At 39.1% G+C, this 16,470-nt stretch overlaps 1 protein-coding gene across 1 annotated transcript in view; it reads right to left on the bottom strand.

Annotated features, from left to right (window-relative positions):
• Nucleotides 1–6,372: 6,372 nt before the first annotated feature.
• The window catches only part of cog3 (component of oligomeric golgi complex 3), a 14,870-nt gene continuing 4,772 nt past the window's right edge, over nt 6,373–16,470 (bottom strand). Inside the window, exons 6-20 of the mRNA XM_087176479.1 lie at nt 16,332–16,375; nt 16,079–16,205; nt 15,310–15,401; nt 14,863–15,002; nt 13,849–14,009; nt 11,115–11,223; nt 10,896–11,014; nt 10,680–10,769; nt 9,901–10,021; nt 9,523–9,611; nt 9,256–9,390; nt 8,693–8,768; nt 8,397–8,524; nt 7,638–7,736; nt 6,373–7,471 (exon numbers count right to left, since the gene is read on the bottom strand). Of these exons, the coding sequence (XP_087032605.1) occupies nt 7,442–7,471; nt 7,638–7,736; nt 8,397–8,524; nt 8,693–8,768; nt 9,256–9,390; nt 9,523–9,611; nt 9,901–10,021; nt 10,680–10,769; nt 10,896–11,014; nt 11,115–11,223; nt 13,849–14,009; nt 14,863–15,002; nt 15,310–15,401; nt 16,079–16,205; nt 16,332–16,375 (1,560 nt within the window). The 3' untranslated portion in view covers nt 6,373–7,441. The remainder of the gene's footprint in view (nt 7,472–7,637; nt 7,737–8,396; nt 8,525–8,692; nt 8,769–9,255; nt 9,391–9,522; nt 9,612–9,900; nt 10,022–10,679; nt 10,770–10,895; nt 11,015–11,114; nt 11,224–13,848; nt 14,010–14,862; nt 15,003–15,309; nt 15,402–16,078; nt 16,206–16,331; nt 16,376–16,470) is intronic.

The following is a 16,470-nucleotide window of genomic DNA, read 5'->3' as shown; positions in this document are numbered from 1 at the left end:
AAAAATTTTCCAAATAGAAAAGCACAAGTTGCACAGAAATCATTTCTGTTTTATAAGAAAACAAAAAGCATCAACAGGAAATAGTCACTAAACCACAAACACACAAGTTCAAGATATACAGTAAACCTCCTTCCCACTCTCCATCATCCATCAACATCCCACCTCTCATCTCCCAATAACATCATGCGCCTGTGTTTTCCCAGTGGAACACCGGTTTTCCCATCCTGCCCAAGTGGGGATTACTTGGCATTTATATGAAATCCGGTAACTGATAAACACCAAACAGTAGTAATAATAACTGGTCTTTCTGCTGTCAGAGCCTTTCTCTGAACTTACTATTGGCAAAAAACGAGGCTTCCTTTGGGTCCCTTGTGAAGAATGGCAGGAGATCAAGTTGGATTTTTTACATGGATGCTCAGATCCTGTATATCATTTCTAATTTATGTGGGAAGCAAATGGAGCGAACTGTATTTGCAAAGGCTAAATAGCGTGTATTAGAAGGCAATGCTTTGTCCTCACAACAAGCAGACATGGATATGGATCGTTCATGCCAAAAATCTGCATGCTTAACATCACTTAAAAGTATTTCTTTTTCAATACGTTTCTTCAATAACAAACATCCCCATGACCTTTCCTGTCTCGCAGAGGCTTTGATCTCGTTATTTAATAGACATTGTAGAAGCAGTGGGCTAAATGCTGGAAAAGAAAAGTAAGAGCTGCAAAGCTTAGGCTATACAAATATTTTTGTGACAGCGCACGATTATCGGAATGAGTCGCCAGGAGTCTTGTGATAAATTAACCACGTTAGCAGCATCCCTTATTATTAGGCTAATATAAAACTGATCCCATAGGCATGCCGTGTCAAAAGGTATTTACAGTACATATAAACCGCAGAAACACATTTATATTTAGAACTGTCAGTCCTTATCTTCATTTCAATGCATTTCCAATTTATTCTTAGCTGATGGCAACATTCTTATAATGCCCCTATAACTAGCTTAGTCTTTTACTGTAATAATGTATTTCCATTATCTAGTTACTATATATGGCCCACTGGAAGACTGTTAATTAGTGTTATTCCCAGACCTCTAAATTATTGAGCTCATACGGCCACTGACTATGGGTATATGGCTGATTTACACTTAGACTACATCATTTACAGATGGTGAGAACATGCTACGGAGATAAGAATATCCTCTGTCCCTTCTTTTCTCCAGCTTCCTCGCAGTCAAATTTACATTTGTTTTGTTTTTTTGGTTCTTGGCATGGAGCATAATTAAGTACATTATTGCCCAAGATTGCACAAGTTTTCTTTTAAAAAAAAAAAAAAAAAAAAAAAACGCACATTACGACCTAGCCTACAAGCTAGTATACCATTAGGAAGACACCAAATTCATTCTGCGGCGTGACAAAAAGGCCAAACATACAACCGTATGACCCGAGTCTTAAAGATCTATCTTCAGAGTCAAGGAGATGAAGGAGTTCTGCAACAGATGATGTGGCCTCCACAGAGCCCTGACCTCAACATCATGGAGGCAGTCTGGGATTGCAGGAAGACACAAACAATCTAAATCCACAGAAGAACTGTGGCAAGTTGAAAAACTGTACAATGGGAGCAATAATATATATATATATATATAATTAGATATGAACTGTAGTCTTTCACTGTTATGACTTTAATAGCCAAAGTTGATGCAGTGGTGAGGACTACAGATGAAAAGAGATCGAATAAAAGAGGAGCTGGATTTTGAAGAACCTCAGTACAGTTTCTTTCTCCCACTCCTGTCAATGCGTCTACCATAGAAACTGTTGTTCCGCGGTTGCTATGATACACTAGTGTAGGAAAAACACGCCGTTTCCATTTGACCATTCTGTATTCGCTTCAAAAATGTTTTCGTTTTCATTTTCATTTGCGGTGTCTGTGCTCACCTCTGTTCGACAATGAGTCACCAGGCAAATCAGCAGAGATGAGCTCGACAACAAATCCAGGACTTGTAAACAAACATAGGTTAGGAGAGAAATGACAGTGACTTAAATTACAGGATTAGGGAGTAGATTCTAAGCAGTGCAACTAATGGAGATCCAAGACAGACAAACATCCTACTTACATGGGATATTGTCTCACTTTTAAAAAGGATGAAAACAAAAATAGAAAAGTTGTATATATGCATCTGTTGTAGGCATTTTGATAAGCGTGTAAAATTGTGTTAAATCGTGTTAATTCTACTTTAAATCTGGAATTAAATCAGCACCTATATGATTAAATCTTTAAAAACAAAAAAAGTAACGTTACTCAGGTAGTAGTTTGCATTAACTGAAGCCCCTGTACAATAACGCAATACAACCTGCATTATTGCTCAGGTGCTTGAGTTACTGCATCCACCCCCTGTGCATGTCTGGACTTACTAAGCTGATAATGAGGAATTGGTTCCAGTGTGAGCTCACGAGAATACCTGACGATCCATGCGTTTGACGGGAGGGTCATCACCAGAGTCAGCGTTGGTACGCAGACTGACTGGAGACATGAGGAGGAGTGCAGTCAAGGTAGATTCTTCACATTTCCTGCTAATAACGAATCTCTGACCTTGGCTGGTAAACGATTTCGAATGCCTGAGATAATTAATATCATCATTATTTCCATTTGCAGACTATAAATACCCAAACCAAGAAACGCCAAAAGCTTCTCACAAGAATTTGGGATCGACTTCTGAGGAGAGGAGTGTGTTGAGTCAGGGTGTATATGATGGAGAAGGTTTACAACAAACAACTCATAATGAGGTATTCTAGTTTCTGAATTGGAGTGATGAAACGTCCTTGACAAAGTAAAACAGACACTAAGAGCAGGAGAGGATTCCCTGAACTGGTTATTTTATGTTAATAAAATAACATTTGAAATGCACTTTGTAGCAAGACCTTAGACAAACAGAGAATTGATGCAATTAAAATACTGTGCATGAGGTCATTGTGTTTTAGAGATCATTTTACTATAGCCAAAGAAAAACTGAATGTGAGTTTTCATTGCCTTGTCTATCCTTGTCACAATGTAAGTTTTATCATGTGAAAGATGATATGACATGGTATCCAGAGACATGAAGTTCCAAGGTTCTGATTTATTCATGAAGCACAAGCTAAAGACCTCAAAGAATTTAATAAATTATGAAGTGTCTTTGTTTTTTTTCCTCCTCAGAGCGTTCCTAAAAACATGAAGTCTGACTTGGAGATATCCCTAGATAATGAAGTGTTGGATTCGCTCAGCAAGGAAACTCCCCAAACTCCCGCAGCCTGCCAAGGAGAAACTGACGAGTCTTTAACTAATCAGGACAAGGTACGGAGGAAAATGCCACTTTTAAACTGCTCCTTTTCCTCCTCTAGTATGAATACAAATATATTAATGGAGTATGCAATTAGTCTACGTTTGTGTTGTATCAAAACTTGCCAGTCACTGTGGCTGCTCTATTTAAAATATGCCAAACACGGTGTTTAATACCTGGCCCTCGCCTTAGTATTTCTTTTTTAAAGAATCTAAAGCAAAAATAAACTAAAATTGTCTATTCCTATAATGTTAAAGTGCAGTTAATATGGTGACATGCTCAGGTTAAATGAAAACTGAGCTGATTTTGTCCATTCTCAGTGTCAATGTGTGCAGCTTGGAGCTGGGGTGATTATGAAAGGAAATAATAGGCATAATAATTTGAAGCATATAAGAAGAAATTTGAAATGTAACCACTACCGGATACTTAATATGGAAATTGAAATGCCACTGAATTTATAGCATTTAAATATTTTACAACAAAGACCATCTAGCTGAATTCAGGTGGTTTAAATTTCCCTGTCTGACATTTCCAGGTAATAATTTCAAGAGGTGCAATTTTAGTCACAGTAGCAGTGAGGCTCAGGGCACAGCAGTGTTGGTACTTCGGTCCTGACTGAACAGACATTCAAGGTCCCCAGAGGATGAATCAGATCGACTCTTGACTTTTCCTTTAATGCCACCATGAGGTTGACATTTGTGGCTCAGAGTAAAATAGCTCAACAGCGACTGGATGGCTTGCCATTAAATTTGTGCAGAGTAGACAAATCCTAATGACTTCGATGTCCCCCACTTCCCTCTGAGCGGGTAAAAAGAAATGTTAATTTGTCCTATATTTTGGTTTATAACCAAATGCCAGCAAAATCAATGGCATTTGCATCAGCTGCACATTATGTGATGGGCTAATTAGCAAATGTTAGCATTGTCACCAAATCATTTTGCATCACATAGCTTCATACATGAGGGTTGAGCTCATTGAATTTGAATGATACATGAATATTATATAATGAATGAATGAACTCTAATGAACTCTTTGCAAAAATCAATGTTTTTACAGTAGATTTTACTGTAAGGCAATTATTTACTTCCATGGCAGATCAGTAACATTTAGAAATTATGAATATATAATAAACTGAAATTTTGCCTAAAATCTGAATTCATAATCATGTATAATTCCTACATTTTGACTAGACTTTTTTTCCCCTCTCTGTGGGTTTTTCTGCTGTGAGAAGGCATGGAAGGGCCCAGTGGTTTCCTCTAAAGAAAGCGTGACTGACAGGGACCCAGCGGTGAAAAAAGATCAAAGGTCAGGATTGCTCTTGTCCATCACTGGCTTCCACCATTAAATGATTTTCAAATTACAATTTCTATGCCACTGAATCTCACCGCAGGTTGCAAGGTTTGGAATCAGAAAAGAGCTCAGATCATCAGATCACTAAAGCAGGTTACACACACCCTCTACCACCGACTGATATTTCATGCAGATTATACTGTATGTGCTTATCACGCCCTTTGTTCCAGCCATGTCATGACACCTTTAACTACATTACAGGACAACTGTATGCCACCCTACATGATGGACTCTCAGATGATGTTTGTACAGCCAAGAAGGAAGCTTCATTCCCTGAAACAGAAATCATGGATTCTGAAAACATGTTCTTCAGTGGCGAAAATGCTGGACTTAAGGTTTTTTTTTTTTTCTTTTTACAAATCACAAATGGTTTTCACAGTCAAGGTTGTACAATGTGCAATCTCGACTACAGCTGAATGTTTACTGTACAAGCCTACATCCATTAATAAATGTGCTTGGTTCAACAGAGGACACCGCCACCGCTTTTCAAACACTACAACAGTGGTCAAACATTTCATGTGATTTTCCCAGATGGAACTGGCCAGGTGTAGTATCCTTTCAGGTGAATCTAACTGGCATTTTACTGACATACCATAAATACTTAATGTTTGATCATTCACCTTAATCATGTTTAAAAAGCTATCTATCAGGAAGGCTTGCTATTCTTGTAACTGCTGCCCAATCAGCCGACTGGTCTTGTGTGGTGGTCTTGGAAGACAAACAGCAACCTCGCATTCTTGCAGTTTTCACAACCACAGGACAGGCTACCTGTTATCACAACAATGGTTGCATTTGGTAAGATTGGCTGTTTAATCCTTCCTAATATTTTATTTTGTAGTGTAAACGTAACAGACATAAAATCAGCATATTATTTTGTAATTAAAATCTATTTTATCATCTCTAGCTCTCTCTAGAAGCATTTTAAGTTTAGTTATTTTAATTATTGATATAATTGGTGGCAGACAGAAACAGTCTGAGACAATAAAAAGCCCTGAGGGGCTTATTGTTCACATGCTGCTTCTCTTTATTAGGGTGAATCTGACTCTGTGGGGAGGCACCTACTGCAGTGACACAGGAGATTTGAAGAAACAGTGGAGCTGGCTGGACAATAAGCATCATGTTCACGCTCCGCCCTACCAGCCCCTCTGCCTGACACTGAGCCCCAACCTCAATATCCGCATCAAATCCCAAGAGCACATCTGCATCACTTTCACCTCTGGCAATCACAGTTCACATCTTAATGTCGGGGCAAAAGTGAAAGTAAGTTAATGTGGCTTGGTAATAGCACAAATATAAAAGAAATGAGTAGGGAGATCCAGTTTAAGGCCAAATCATTGATTCTGCTTTACTTTATATTTCCTTGCTGTCACAGCTAAATCAAGGCAAAGGTCTAACGCTGCCAGGGCCTGACATGCTTCAGAGGTATCTGCAGCAGAAGAGTGCAGAGATCAATGTCCTGCTCCAGAACATCCAGTCCCTCATCACCTATCAAAAGACTGTCAGTCCACAGAAGGTCAAGCCCCAGCAAAGCCTCATCTCACAGATGGAAAGACGGCGGCTGCCAATGAAACAGCAACAGTCTGCCAAGAAGACCCCCTAAAGCTGATGATGTCCTTGAATGGCAGTTTCTCATTTATGTGAAATGACTCCTAATGCTCTCTGTATTTGAATTCAATGACAAAGTGCTTTTTAGAAATAAAACCAAAGATGATTCATCTTTGTTTTTTTAATCAGAATGTTCATAAATAGTTTAACTGTACAGACCATTTTACATGGGACGCACCAAAGCAAATGTTACATGACGGTGTCCTGTTACCTTTGTTATTCTGTGAGGACCTCTAGGAAAGATACCCTTAAATCATATACAGTGCAAAATTGCCAAGGTCAACGGTCCATTATTTTGCCAGAGTAAAAGCACATTAGTTTTAATCAACCTAGTTATAAAAAGGAAAAAAAGTATAAAACATAAGATTTTGTTGTCTTTTTTACATATTTGCAAGAGAATAACAAAAACATTCACAAGAAGAAGATGGGAGAATCTTTAAGAAAACAACTGGCAGAGATAGAACAGCTGTGGGGATTTTTGCTATGATCAGAGGGGGGAAACCTGTTGGACCTGAGCATCCTGCAGCACTTCAGGTCATCATAGAGTTGTATTGACTGTGTTACAAAGACTGTTACGATTTAAAATAAATGAATCAAATATTTTGCAGCATTTTGTCTCTTCTTATCCTTCCAAAGCCAACAAGGGAATCTAGGCATCACAATGCAAGCCCCCTCACTGGCCATTAGCTACCTGGCTAATGAGAAACCCTTTAGTGCCTTTTTTGCCCAACCAAAGTGTCCTTGTCTGAATACACTTGGATAATTTGCCCCCTCCCACCCTCACATAGTGTGCAAATTCTGTTCATTAACGATTTGGTGTTAGGAGAGATGCAACTGATCTAAACCCACCCTACATGAAAACAACCCTGACCACAATGCCTTTAATTTTAGTCAAACAAGATAATCAGCTCAGTACCAAAAATAACACCCTCCACTTCCCAGTGTGTTTCATATTTCAAGATGAATACCTGAACCTCTTCATAGTTGTAGCTGCTCGAGCCTTTGTCTGAGAATCTTTGGCCTTGTGCAAGATTTTTTTTTTTTTTGTTGCTGTCAGTCTAGCGTTCCTGTTCCAGCTTGCAGCTAAGGTGCAGTTCCCTGGTCATGGCTGGAGTTGGATCATCCCATTGCTATCCAGAGGGTGTTCGCCAGCATCGCCACATCGAACCTAGGCATTACTTATTCACAGACAGCAGTAGATTAATCTGAAAGAGAGGCGTGAAACAGGATGAGTGCTCACTGAGACTTAGCTGGCATACATTATCTAACGTTTCTCCACTGAGGTTGGTCTCAGCAGTTTTGGATCTTGCAGCAGGGTTATTGAAACTATGTCAGGTGCTTTTGGGCTATGCTAATCCTAAAGTACTGTACCTGCTCCATAGACGGACATGCAATGATTTGAAGGTCCTCTCCACTGTATTCCTCCTGAAGCAAGGCGAGCAGTCTTTGGAATACCTGCTGGATGTTATTCTGTGGGAAAAGCATTCTATTACTCAGTGCTGGAGGGAAATTAATACTACATTTCCATTTGGCCTAAGTCCCTTTGCTTTTTTTGTTGTCATTTCAACAGCAGAATTTTGTTTCTCTCTCTCTCTCTCTCTCATTCAGCTTCACCTGGCACCTTGATGAACACTACACATGCAGGACTAAAATTTCTCTATTAGAGTTCAATCACGCTGACAAATTTGTAGCTAAAGGCAGAATCTCTGAGCCAATTTTAAACAAGAGCTTTACCCTAAGAGGGGAATACAACATAGAATTGTTATCTATATTTTTCCAAAACTGATTGACAGGCCTTTTACTAGAGACTTAACACTCACTAATGAACAAATGTATGTCATGAATGATTTCTGATGCTGCAAGGTTTGTTTACATGGTAACATCAGCAAACACCCCACTATAATAAATCAAGCATTTCTATGTCTATAAGGACAAACATAAAAATTCTTTACCATCTATGAGTAAAGCTCTTCAGTGATACTGATACATGTGAATAACTTCTAATTCGTATTATTTTAGCATACCCGCTTTGAAAATACTGTATGAAAGGATTCTTTGAGCGTTAACAATGACTTGCAAAGAAACTGACTCCTGCAGTACATGTTACACCCCAGCGTTTCTGCCACCTACCCGGACAGGCTTGAAAAGGATGAACTCCGTGTCTCTATTGGCTAGGTACAAGGACATGCTCTGTAAAGTGCTTGGCAGCTTGCTCTTCATCACACGGTAGGTAGCCATCACTATATCGTTGATCTTTACTGAAAAGAGGAAAAAAACAAAACAGTACCACGTTAAAGAAAAAAAAAAAAAAAAAAAAAAAAAAAAAAAAAAGAAAAAAAGAAAAAATATTGGCCTCTAGCATGCACTATACAAGTTATGATGAATTACAGTGTGATGCTCATGGCGTTTCCTGAGACAAATCTTACCTGGCTGTGCCCAAGGCTGCTGAGACAGGCTGTAGGTAGGACCACCTTGAATAGCCATAGTTTTAAGAGCTGCAACCTGAGTGCCGCACAGTCAAAACACAATGTTACAATTTGAGAAGACTTAATTTGTGGTTGTTTACTGCGAAGAAGCACAAGAGGCTGTGTTGCCACTTGAGCCAATTCACTTCATTCTTATATTACACAAAGAGTAGTACCGACATAACCAGTGACAGAAAACTGAGTGTGGAGGGTAAAAATAAAGACAGAAGACAAATTCTTTCAGCAGAATCACTACACACAAAGAACCCAGAACAATATAAACAAAAACACACGCACATACACAGACACTAACACCTAGCAACAGAAGTAGATATTCCAGATGACAGCTATATTACCTTCAGTAAAACACTGACACCTTCATTGATCAGTAAATAAGCAAATGACTTTTTAGGTTTTAAAAAAAAAAAAAAAAAAAAAAAAAAAAAAGGTAAAAGCTGAAAAAACGAAAGTCAGAATGAGCCATCAGTGCCTGCGGCCAAGTCTGCCTTCATTCTAACAGTTACCTTAGTGAGAAACTCCTCAAGGTTCCCCACAAAGATCTGAGTCTGCTGCTGGATGAACTGCTCACAGCTGAACTTCAGGTGCCGGTCCACATCCTTCTTAGAGTCAATGTAGTGCTCCTTTATCTCTGGTGTTCCCTGAGGGCCAGAGAGAAAAGGGGTTTGGCAATATCAAGTGTTATCAAGCGTTTCCCTTAGGCAGGGTTCTATCAAAGTATATAAAGTGTATGGTCTGTTTGTATATTTATATAAAAAATAAATAAACCCTACCTCCAACAGGAATTCAAGTATGGCGTTGTGACTGTTGAGTCGGAAGAATTTGGGAACAGCCTTAGGGTTCAGGATTTTGAAGGCAGCATCTTAACACAAAGCAGAGAGATTAAATCTGGGCTGATGTAGAATTAGAGTGCCCTCTAGTGCTCCAAATTTAATATGACCTTGACTGAGACAAGGGTGATAGGAGGAGAGAATCTGCCCTGTGAGCCGTCGGTTAATGTACATTATGGTGTTGGATTACACTGTAATTTCCACATTAATTGTTGCCACTGGTGCATGTTATAGGCACAAGTTGCTTAATGAGCATGAGAATGTAATGACTGGCTTTGTGGAGCTGAACACCAATGTTCCCTCCACCTCTAATTATCTTACCTCGCGTTTTCTTCAGGTCCAGTGAGATTTCCTTGATGGCAAAGTCGGTGTGAAATGGGGCAATCTGTTCACGCATTATCAGCAGGTGCTTGATCAGGAAAAGTTGCCCATCTATTTGTGTCTACAGAAAGTGATAGCACACTGTTAAATCCACACTGCAGGCTGCCAAAACAAAAAGGGCATCTGCTGACTATCCGAGCTACAGAGAACATATAAAAAGCACAGGCTCAGAGACGATAAGAGAATAGGTCTAATTAATAACTGCTGATTATCCATAGCTGGTAAGGGACATATTACTGTGACCAAAAAAAAAAAAAAGGCTGCTGAAACCATTTATTGCTCAGCTAGCGACTAAAACATTGGAAAAAGACATCATCAACATGGGGTGGTAACATATCCTCTGAGATTGATGCTGCTGCTTTAATTTGAAGTGTTAGGTTGAAACGCGCCAGTTAGCACAGATATTGACAGCAAATTTGAAGGCGAGAGAAGCCCATAAATAAAGGATGGTCTGCTGAACACTCTGTAGGGCATAATAAAGCACCTATTAAATTAAACTTTAAATGACATCCCAGTTGGTTTAGTTAAGGATCCTGCAGCCTGAAGGAATTTGAATAAAACAGTACACATTTTATCTAAGAGGGAATTGATCTTATTTACTATGTAAAAAGAAAGGTACGTATCCAGCTATTTTGATCATAATAAAATCCGAAAAGTTTAGTAAAAATACCAAAAAATATATATACACACACACTCTACTCTTGATCATTTGTGCCAACCTTGTTTTTAAGGATGATATCAGACGCTTTAAGAAGGGACTGGATGCAGGCAGATAAGGCTTCTTGTGATAAACCCTGGAAGACTGCTCTCTGGAAAAAGACCAAGTCACAGAAAGAAACACATGAATAAGAAATGCAAAAGTGGAAAGAATATACATCCTGCTTTGTTTTCTGATACAAAACTAAATTAGCGATTAATAGAAGTTGAAGACTTACATCTATACATCTGTAGAGCTTGGACAGGCAAACCAGTGTTCGTCTGACAGTAGGGTACCACATGCCGTGCAGATCAGCAGGAGAGATAGATGTCTGTAGGCGTGAAGCTTCAACATTCCCTGCATTCATTGTACAAAAGGAGGAAAAGCCATAAGGCAAATGACAACACCACCAAGAGTTGCAAAAAGTAAGCTAGTGTCACAATCTGGAAACACAGACCAGCATTACTGTTCCTTCTACCATCAGGATCCTCAAGCTGTACATCAGAAAACATTGACTCTTGTGACATCTGCTTCATCTGCTCCTCCTTCAAGCTCTGAGCAATTCTCTGATGACAAGAAAGCAAAGGCAAGAGTTGGTAGACATTAAGTGTTAGATGCCGGAAAGTGTTTTTCCATTTTGCTTTAGTAAGACGCCTTCAGGTAAAGTAATTCATGAATTAACAGAAAATAGAATTCAACTCTCAGAATGAGTCTGTAGACAGACAGAAAGGGAGATAAACATCTAAAAGAAATATCAAATGAATCAGAAAGATATATTTAAAAAAAAAAATAAAAAAAAAATAGTGTAGATGTAGCACATTTAAGAGCTGTCAAATATGGACTCAAAAGGTATATTTAACATGTCAAGACATTCACAATATAACACCTTCCAATTCCTCAAATTTGCATAATTCAACTTCAAACAAAAGGCCTTTCAAGCAGCTATAGATAGAAAGTTAGGAATGGTATGTATGGAAAGACACTGATTTAACATTAAAGACAAACGTAACATTTAATTAAACTTGCAAAAACAAAGTTTGATGACAGACAAAAAGACAGATAAACATCTAAAACATCAGAGCTTACACTTGCACTATCAGGTAGATTTGATATTGAGAATAGTTTACACGCAGCACATTTCAGAGATTTTAAACATCAGTCGAGACTTGGAGGCATATTCAAAAACATGTGCAGACCCAAAGACCTTCAAAACCCGTACTCCTACATAATTCTAATTAACACATTAAGACTTTTAAAAAAATGGCCTGTAGACAGTCCACAAGACTACAAATATTGACCCAAATGCTGGACAAAAAAGCATTTCATGTTTACTTTTCCTTCACAACATTAATCAGCTAAAGAAACTAACAATAATAGGATGTGACAGCTATCAACGCTAGACGGACAAAGAATTAATCAACTAATTTTTGAAAATCGATGAAGTTATTTATTCAGCAGAAAAGCAGATCAATCAAATTGTGGCTTCTACAATTTGAGGATTTGTTGTTTTCTGTTCTATTTTCAGTGTTGGTAAGGCATAACAAGCACTTTGAAAACTATTAAGCAACCAAATATTTGTAAACATATGATTAACTATCGACATGCGCCTTCAGTGATCCAATCACAAGTGGTCAGCTCTTACTTCGTCAGTTCACACCTGACTTGCGTCTCCACATGCGTCTTGATTGACCACTTATGATCGGCTTTCACTTCCCTGCTTTATATGCAAATAACCCCTCCGTGCCCTACTTGCTCTCTATATCACTCCTTCACTTGCGCTCTCACACACACACACACACACACACAAGACCGTAAATAAAGATGGACGTAACCTCCGTGACGTAACCCATAGATTTCTGAAGAGCGGTTTTGAAACTCAGAGTGGGCTGTTCCGTCATCGCCATCTTGCAAGTACTTCACCCGTCTGTCGATAGGCTAAAAATAACAATGCATACCTGTTCATTTGCATATAAAGTGGGTAAAGTGAGAGCCGATCACAAGTGGTCAATCAAGACGCATGTGGAGACGCATTTAAAGCCAGGTGTGAACTGACGAACAGAGCTGACCACCTGTGATCGGATCACCCGAGACAGATATTAATACCGGGTCTGAACAGGGCCTATGAAACTGTGGCGGGACTAATCAGACTGTTTCAAAGGACGTCAGTGGAGTAGACGGCCCTTCAATGTGGCCCAGGACACATTTGCGTTCACACTGATAAAAGAATGTGGACACATGTGGCCCAGACCACCTCTGAATGTGGTCTGGGCGATCAGATCTCAAATGCATCCTCAAGGCATCTCGGGTGCGTTCACATTAGGGTTGAGCCCATGGACGATGGTCTCGGTGATCAACGATCATTAGAACTATTGCCAATTGCTCATGACTTTGCAAATGTCAAGACAATATTTGACTTATTTTCCCGTTAATGCAGTTACTTATTTGTAATATTAAGTTGAATGGGAGGGGGGCTGTAGTTTTAAATTTACAGCAAATGAAGCTGCAGTCTACACACACTTAACTTGTTCACTTTTAGTGTAACGTTAGTGCGCTGCACTCATGTAAAACAAATCATGGTGGATGGAGAAGTTGAAAATGTGTCTTTTCTACATGTTTAAATCTTGTTGAACAGGTGTGGTGGAGCGATGAAGGACGCCAATTGTTTCTCTTTTTAATACTCGAAAAGGTTGTGATGACACTCAGAGCCACAACTGTAGTTGTCAGCTCCAGTAAAAAGTTCACTCATCACTGGTCTCCCCCACCGCCTCTTTGCTCTGTGTGTGTGTGTGTGTGTGTGTGTGTGTGTGGCTGCAGCCCAACACAAAAAACACTGTAGGTTTTTTCCGGTTCATTTGGCTCAGGCGCTGCGCCTTGAAAACCCTGCATGGATGGCATATATAAAAAAAAAAAAAAAAAGATTTTTCATCGCATTTCAGTCAGTCTTTTGCATTGTGTTTATTGCACATGTTCATATCGCGATGAATGAAATCAATGAAAATTAAGATTAAATCGGTCAGCACTAAACTAAATTGATCAATAAATAAATAATGAATTAAACAAATTATGAAAATAGCAGATTTCATGTGTTGTAAAGCTGTTTGAGTAAAAGCTGAAGGGACAACAACTGCTGGGTGTTTTGTTTCTGAAGACATCAAGGAGAGCCGATATCGCTTTGAGCATACGAGACCTACCTCCATCATCTCCAATTTTTCAGGATAGGCCAGATCCCCTGGAGCTGGGTTGTAGCCTGTGATATCAGTCTGTATGTAAATGTGGGTCCTGTAGACCAGCCTCTCCTGGACATCCTCCAGCATCTGCTTCACAACTGCATCAAAGGCCCCCAGCTGAGCAGCTGCAAAGGCAAGCAGAGGTCAATTTACAGGTCATCTTTCAGTTCAAGCTTTGCTTTCTATGCCAACACTTTGTTGTGGAATAGATTCAAAAAAAGTACAATTCCTGTAGGGTCTAAAGTATAAACTTGTATATTTGTGATGTAGGTGGGCTTATTATGGGAAATCGGAACAGGTGAATGAGAACTGAATACAAAAAAGGTATTGTACCATGAAAACATCCTAGTCCTCAAGTTTAAAAGAACAGCTATCATGTTCCCTTGTTTGTTTTCTTGGCTATAACCCCAATAAAAGTAAACTTCAGTACCCTGTTTGTAATTTTGGATTATCTTAAGGACCATGACAAGGTGCTTTTTCTTTAAAACTAGATCAAAGTTATTTATGAGGGAACCAGTCCACATTGTCCCAGGTGTAGAAAAGTCATGTTTTCTGTTTTTGTTGGCAAATAAGGCACAACTTGGAACGGTAATTGGTCATTTATGCCGAAAGTCTGCAGCTAAAATTTCATTAAATTCAGTATTTCTCACTTGGCAAAATTAGCCACTGAACACACAAGGGATATCCTTTTGAGTATTTTCTTTTTCTTTTACTAGTAGCTCATTAAATTTGGAGAACATTTCTCTTCTTTCTTTACTGTTATAAATAAAAGTCAAATTCTGGGAAAAAGCTCACATTGATTTCATTTGAAAGATTTTGTAGCACAACAAAGCACAAAAACTGAAAATTTATCCAAACTTATACATGGTACTATGGCAAGTCCCAACAACTCCAGCACAGCTGCATCCTGGTGACTCAGTTCTAAACACTCCATGTGACATATGAGAAGCTTTCAGGAGAACAAAATCTGTAACCTACCATTGTTATGAACATGGTCTTCAAGCATCTCATTCTTGAGAATGCTGCAGAGCTCAGACAGAGTTTCCAGGTGGATGATGTGGATGATTAAAGGCCGGAGGACATCATACAGGGACAAACATAACTTCTCTAGCAGTTCGCTGTTGAGAGATTAAAAAGGCTTTTCATTGTTCTGTACAGCTCAAGAAAGGCTAAAAACTACAGTTAGTTTCCTTCAACTTAAGGGATAAAGTAATGACAAAATACACAAATTTTTTTTACCCTTCAATAATAAAAATGTTCTACCCATACTGTGTAAATCTGTTTTTCCAAACACTAAGCATATCAAGCTGAAACGGCCATCATGCGTTTTAAAGCGGCACGCCTTAAGCAAATACATACAAGACAATAGCTCTCTGTGTGTGTGTGCTCAGTGATCCTGTTACCACTGAGGCAGGTGCTACTCACTCTAGTTTGGGTGTAGGTTTAGAGAAGAACTCATTGTACAGCTGGTGTTCATCCTGGCAAACGTGAACCATAAAGGCACAGCCACTGCGAACCTGTACAAATAAACACATGATCACCCACTGCAGTGCCTACAAATGCTTTGCCTCCACTTCAAACAAGCAAAACACATCCTCTAACATAAATGGTGCAGGCACCTATTACAGCAATCAACAAGATGCATAACCTTTCAAGTTTCATTTATTAAAAAAAAAAAAAAAAAAAAAAAGTCAGGTAGTGTGGCTGTTTTGACGTTTCATTGCATGAAATTCTGACCTTTAATTATAGCATCCCCATCACGCCAATTAGTGAAATGTTTTAAATGCCACAACAGCGTCAAAAGACATAGTCCGTCAAGGTGCCAAAATCTGACCTGGTTTGTCTGAAGTATCACATCAGAATAACCATTTTACCGTTAATTAGGTCACTTAAATTTTCTGACACAGGAGTAACGCAGCACAATAACTCCCAGCTTTACAGATGAGGTATGACAGAGGGTGCACTAACAACACCAAGCCTCTACACAGCAATTCACCGCAGTAAGCTCTGGATGCCTGCTGTGTACAGTGTTAGTGTCAGTGTTATGCTCATTTATCATGTGCAGAGCTTTGTGCCTGCACCAAACACTCCAGTAAATTTCCCAGAGGGTCCATACTGGGCATTCTTTGCAAACTCAAATGTCATTTTACAATATCTAAAGGGCAGTTCCTGCTTTGAACTAGTCATGCCTTACCAGAGCACAGTGGTCTTTGCTGTTCTGGTTGGTGAGGTCAGTAATGGTGGATGCGATGCTGGGACTGAGGAGCTGCTCTCTCTGCTCAAGGTAACACTGGTGGACTTCATCTAGGAGCTGATGGTATCTGCCCACATCAATATAAGGCGAGATGAGTTAATTTGGCACAAGAACTGCAGGAAAATAAATAAATAAAAAATATAGCAGGAGTGCTAATGCTGCTGCTTTACTCAGGAGAAATGCCAATACTCACTCAGGTATCTTCTCTGCTCGTTGTTCTATCTGTTCAATCAGTGACTGAGGAAAAAAAAAAAAAAGTCAATGAAAATGTAGTTTTATTACAGAAAATGATGTGTTGCATAAATTCAGTTGGTCATAAAAAAAAAAAAAAA

This window comes from Seriola lalandi, unplaced genomic scaffold, assembly GCF_002814215.2.
Source record: "Seriola lalandi dorsalis isolate HSWRI2012SDOR001 ecotype SW California unplaced genomic scaffold, Sedor1 jcf7180002054559, whole genome shotgun sequence".
NCBI lineage: Eukaryota > Metazoa > Chordata > Actinopteri > Carangiformes > Carangidae > Seriola > Seriola lalandi.
Note: the sequence above shows the minus strand (reverse complement) of the source record. Positions and strands in the feature narration are given on the sequence as shown.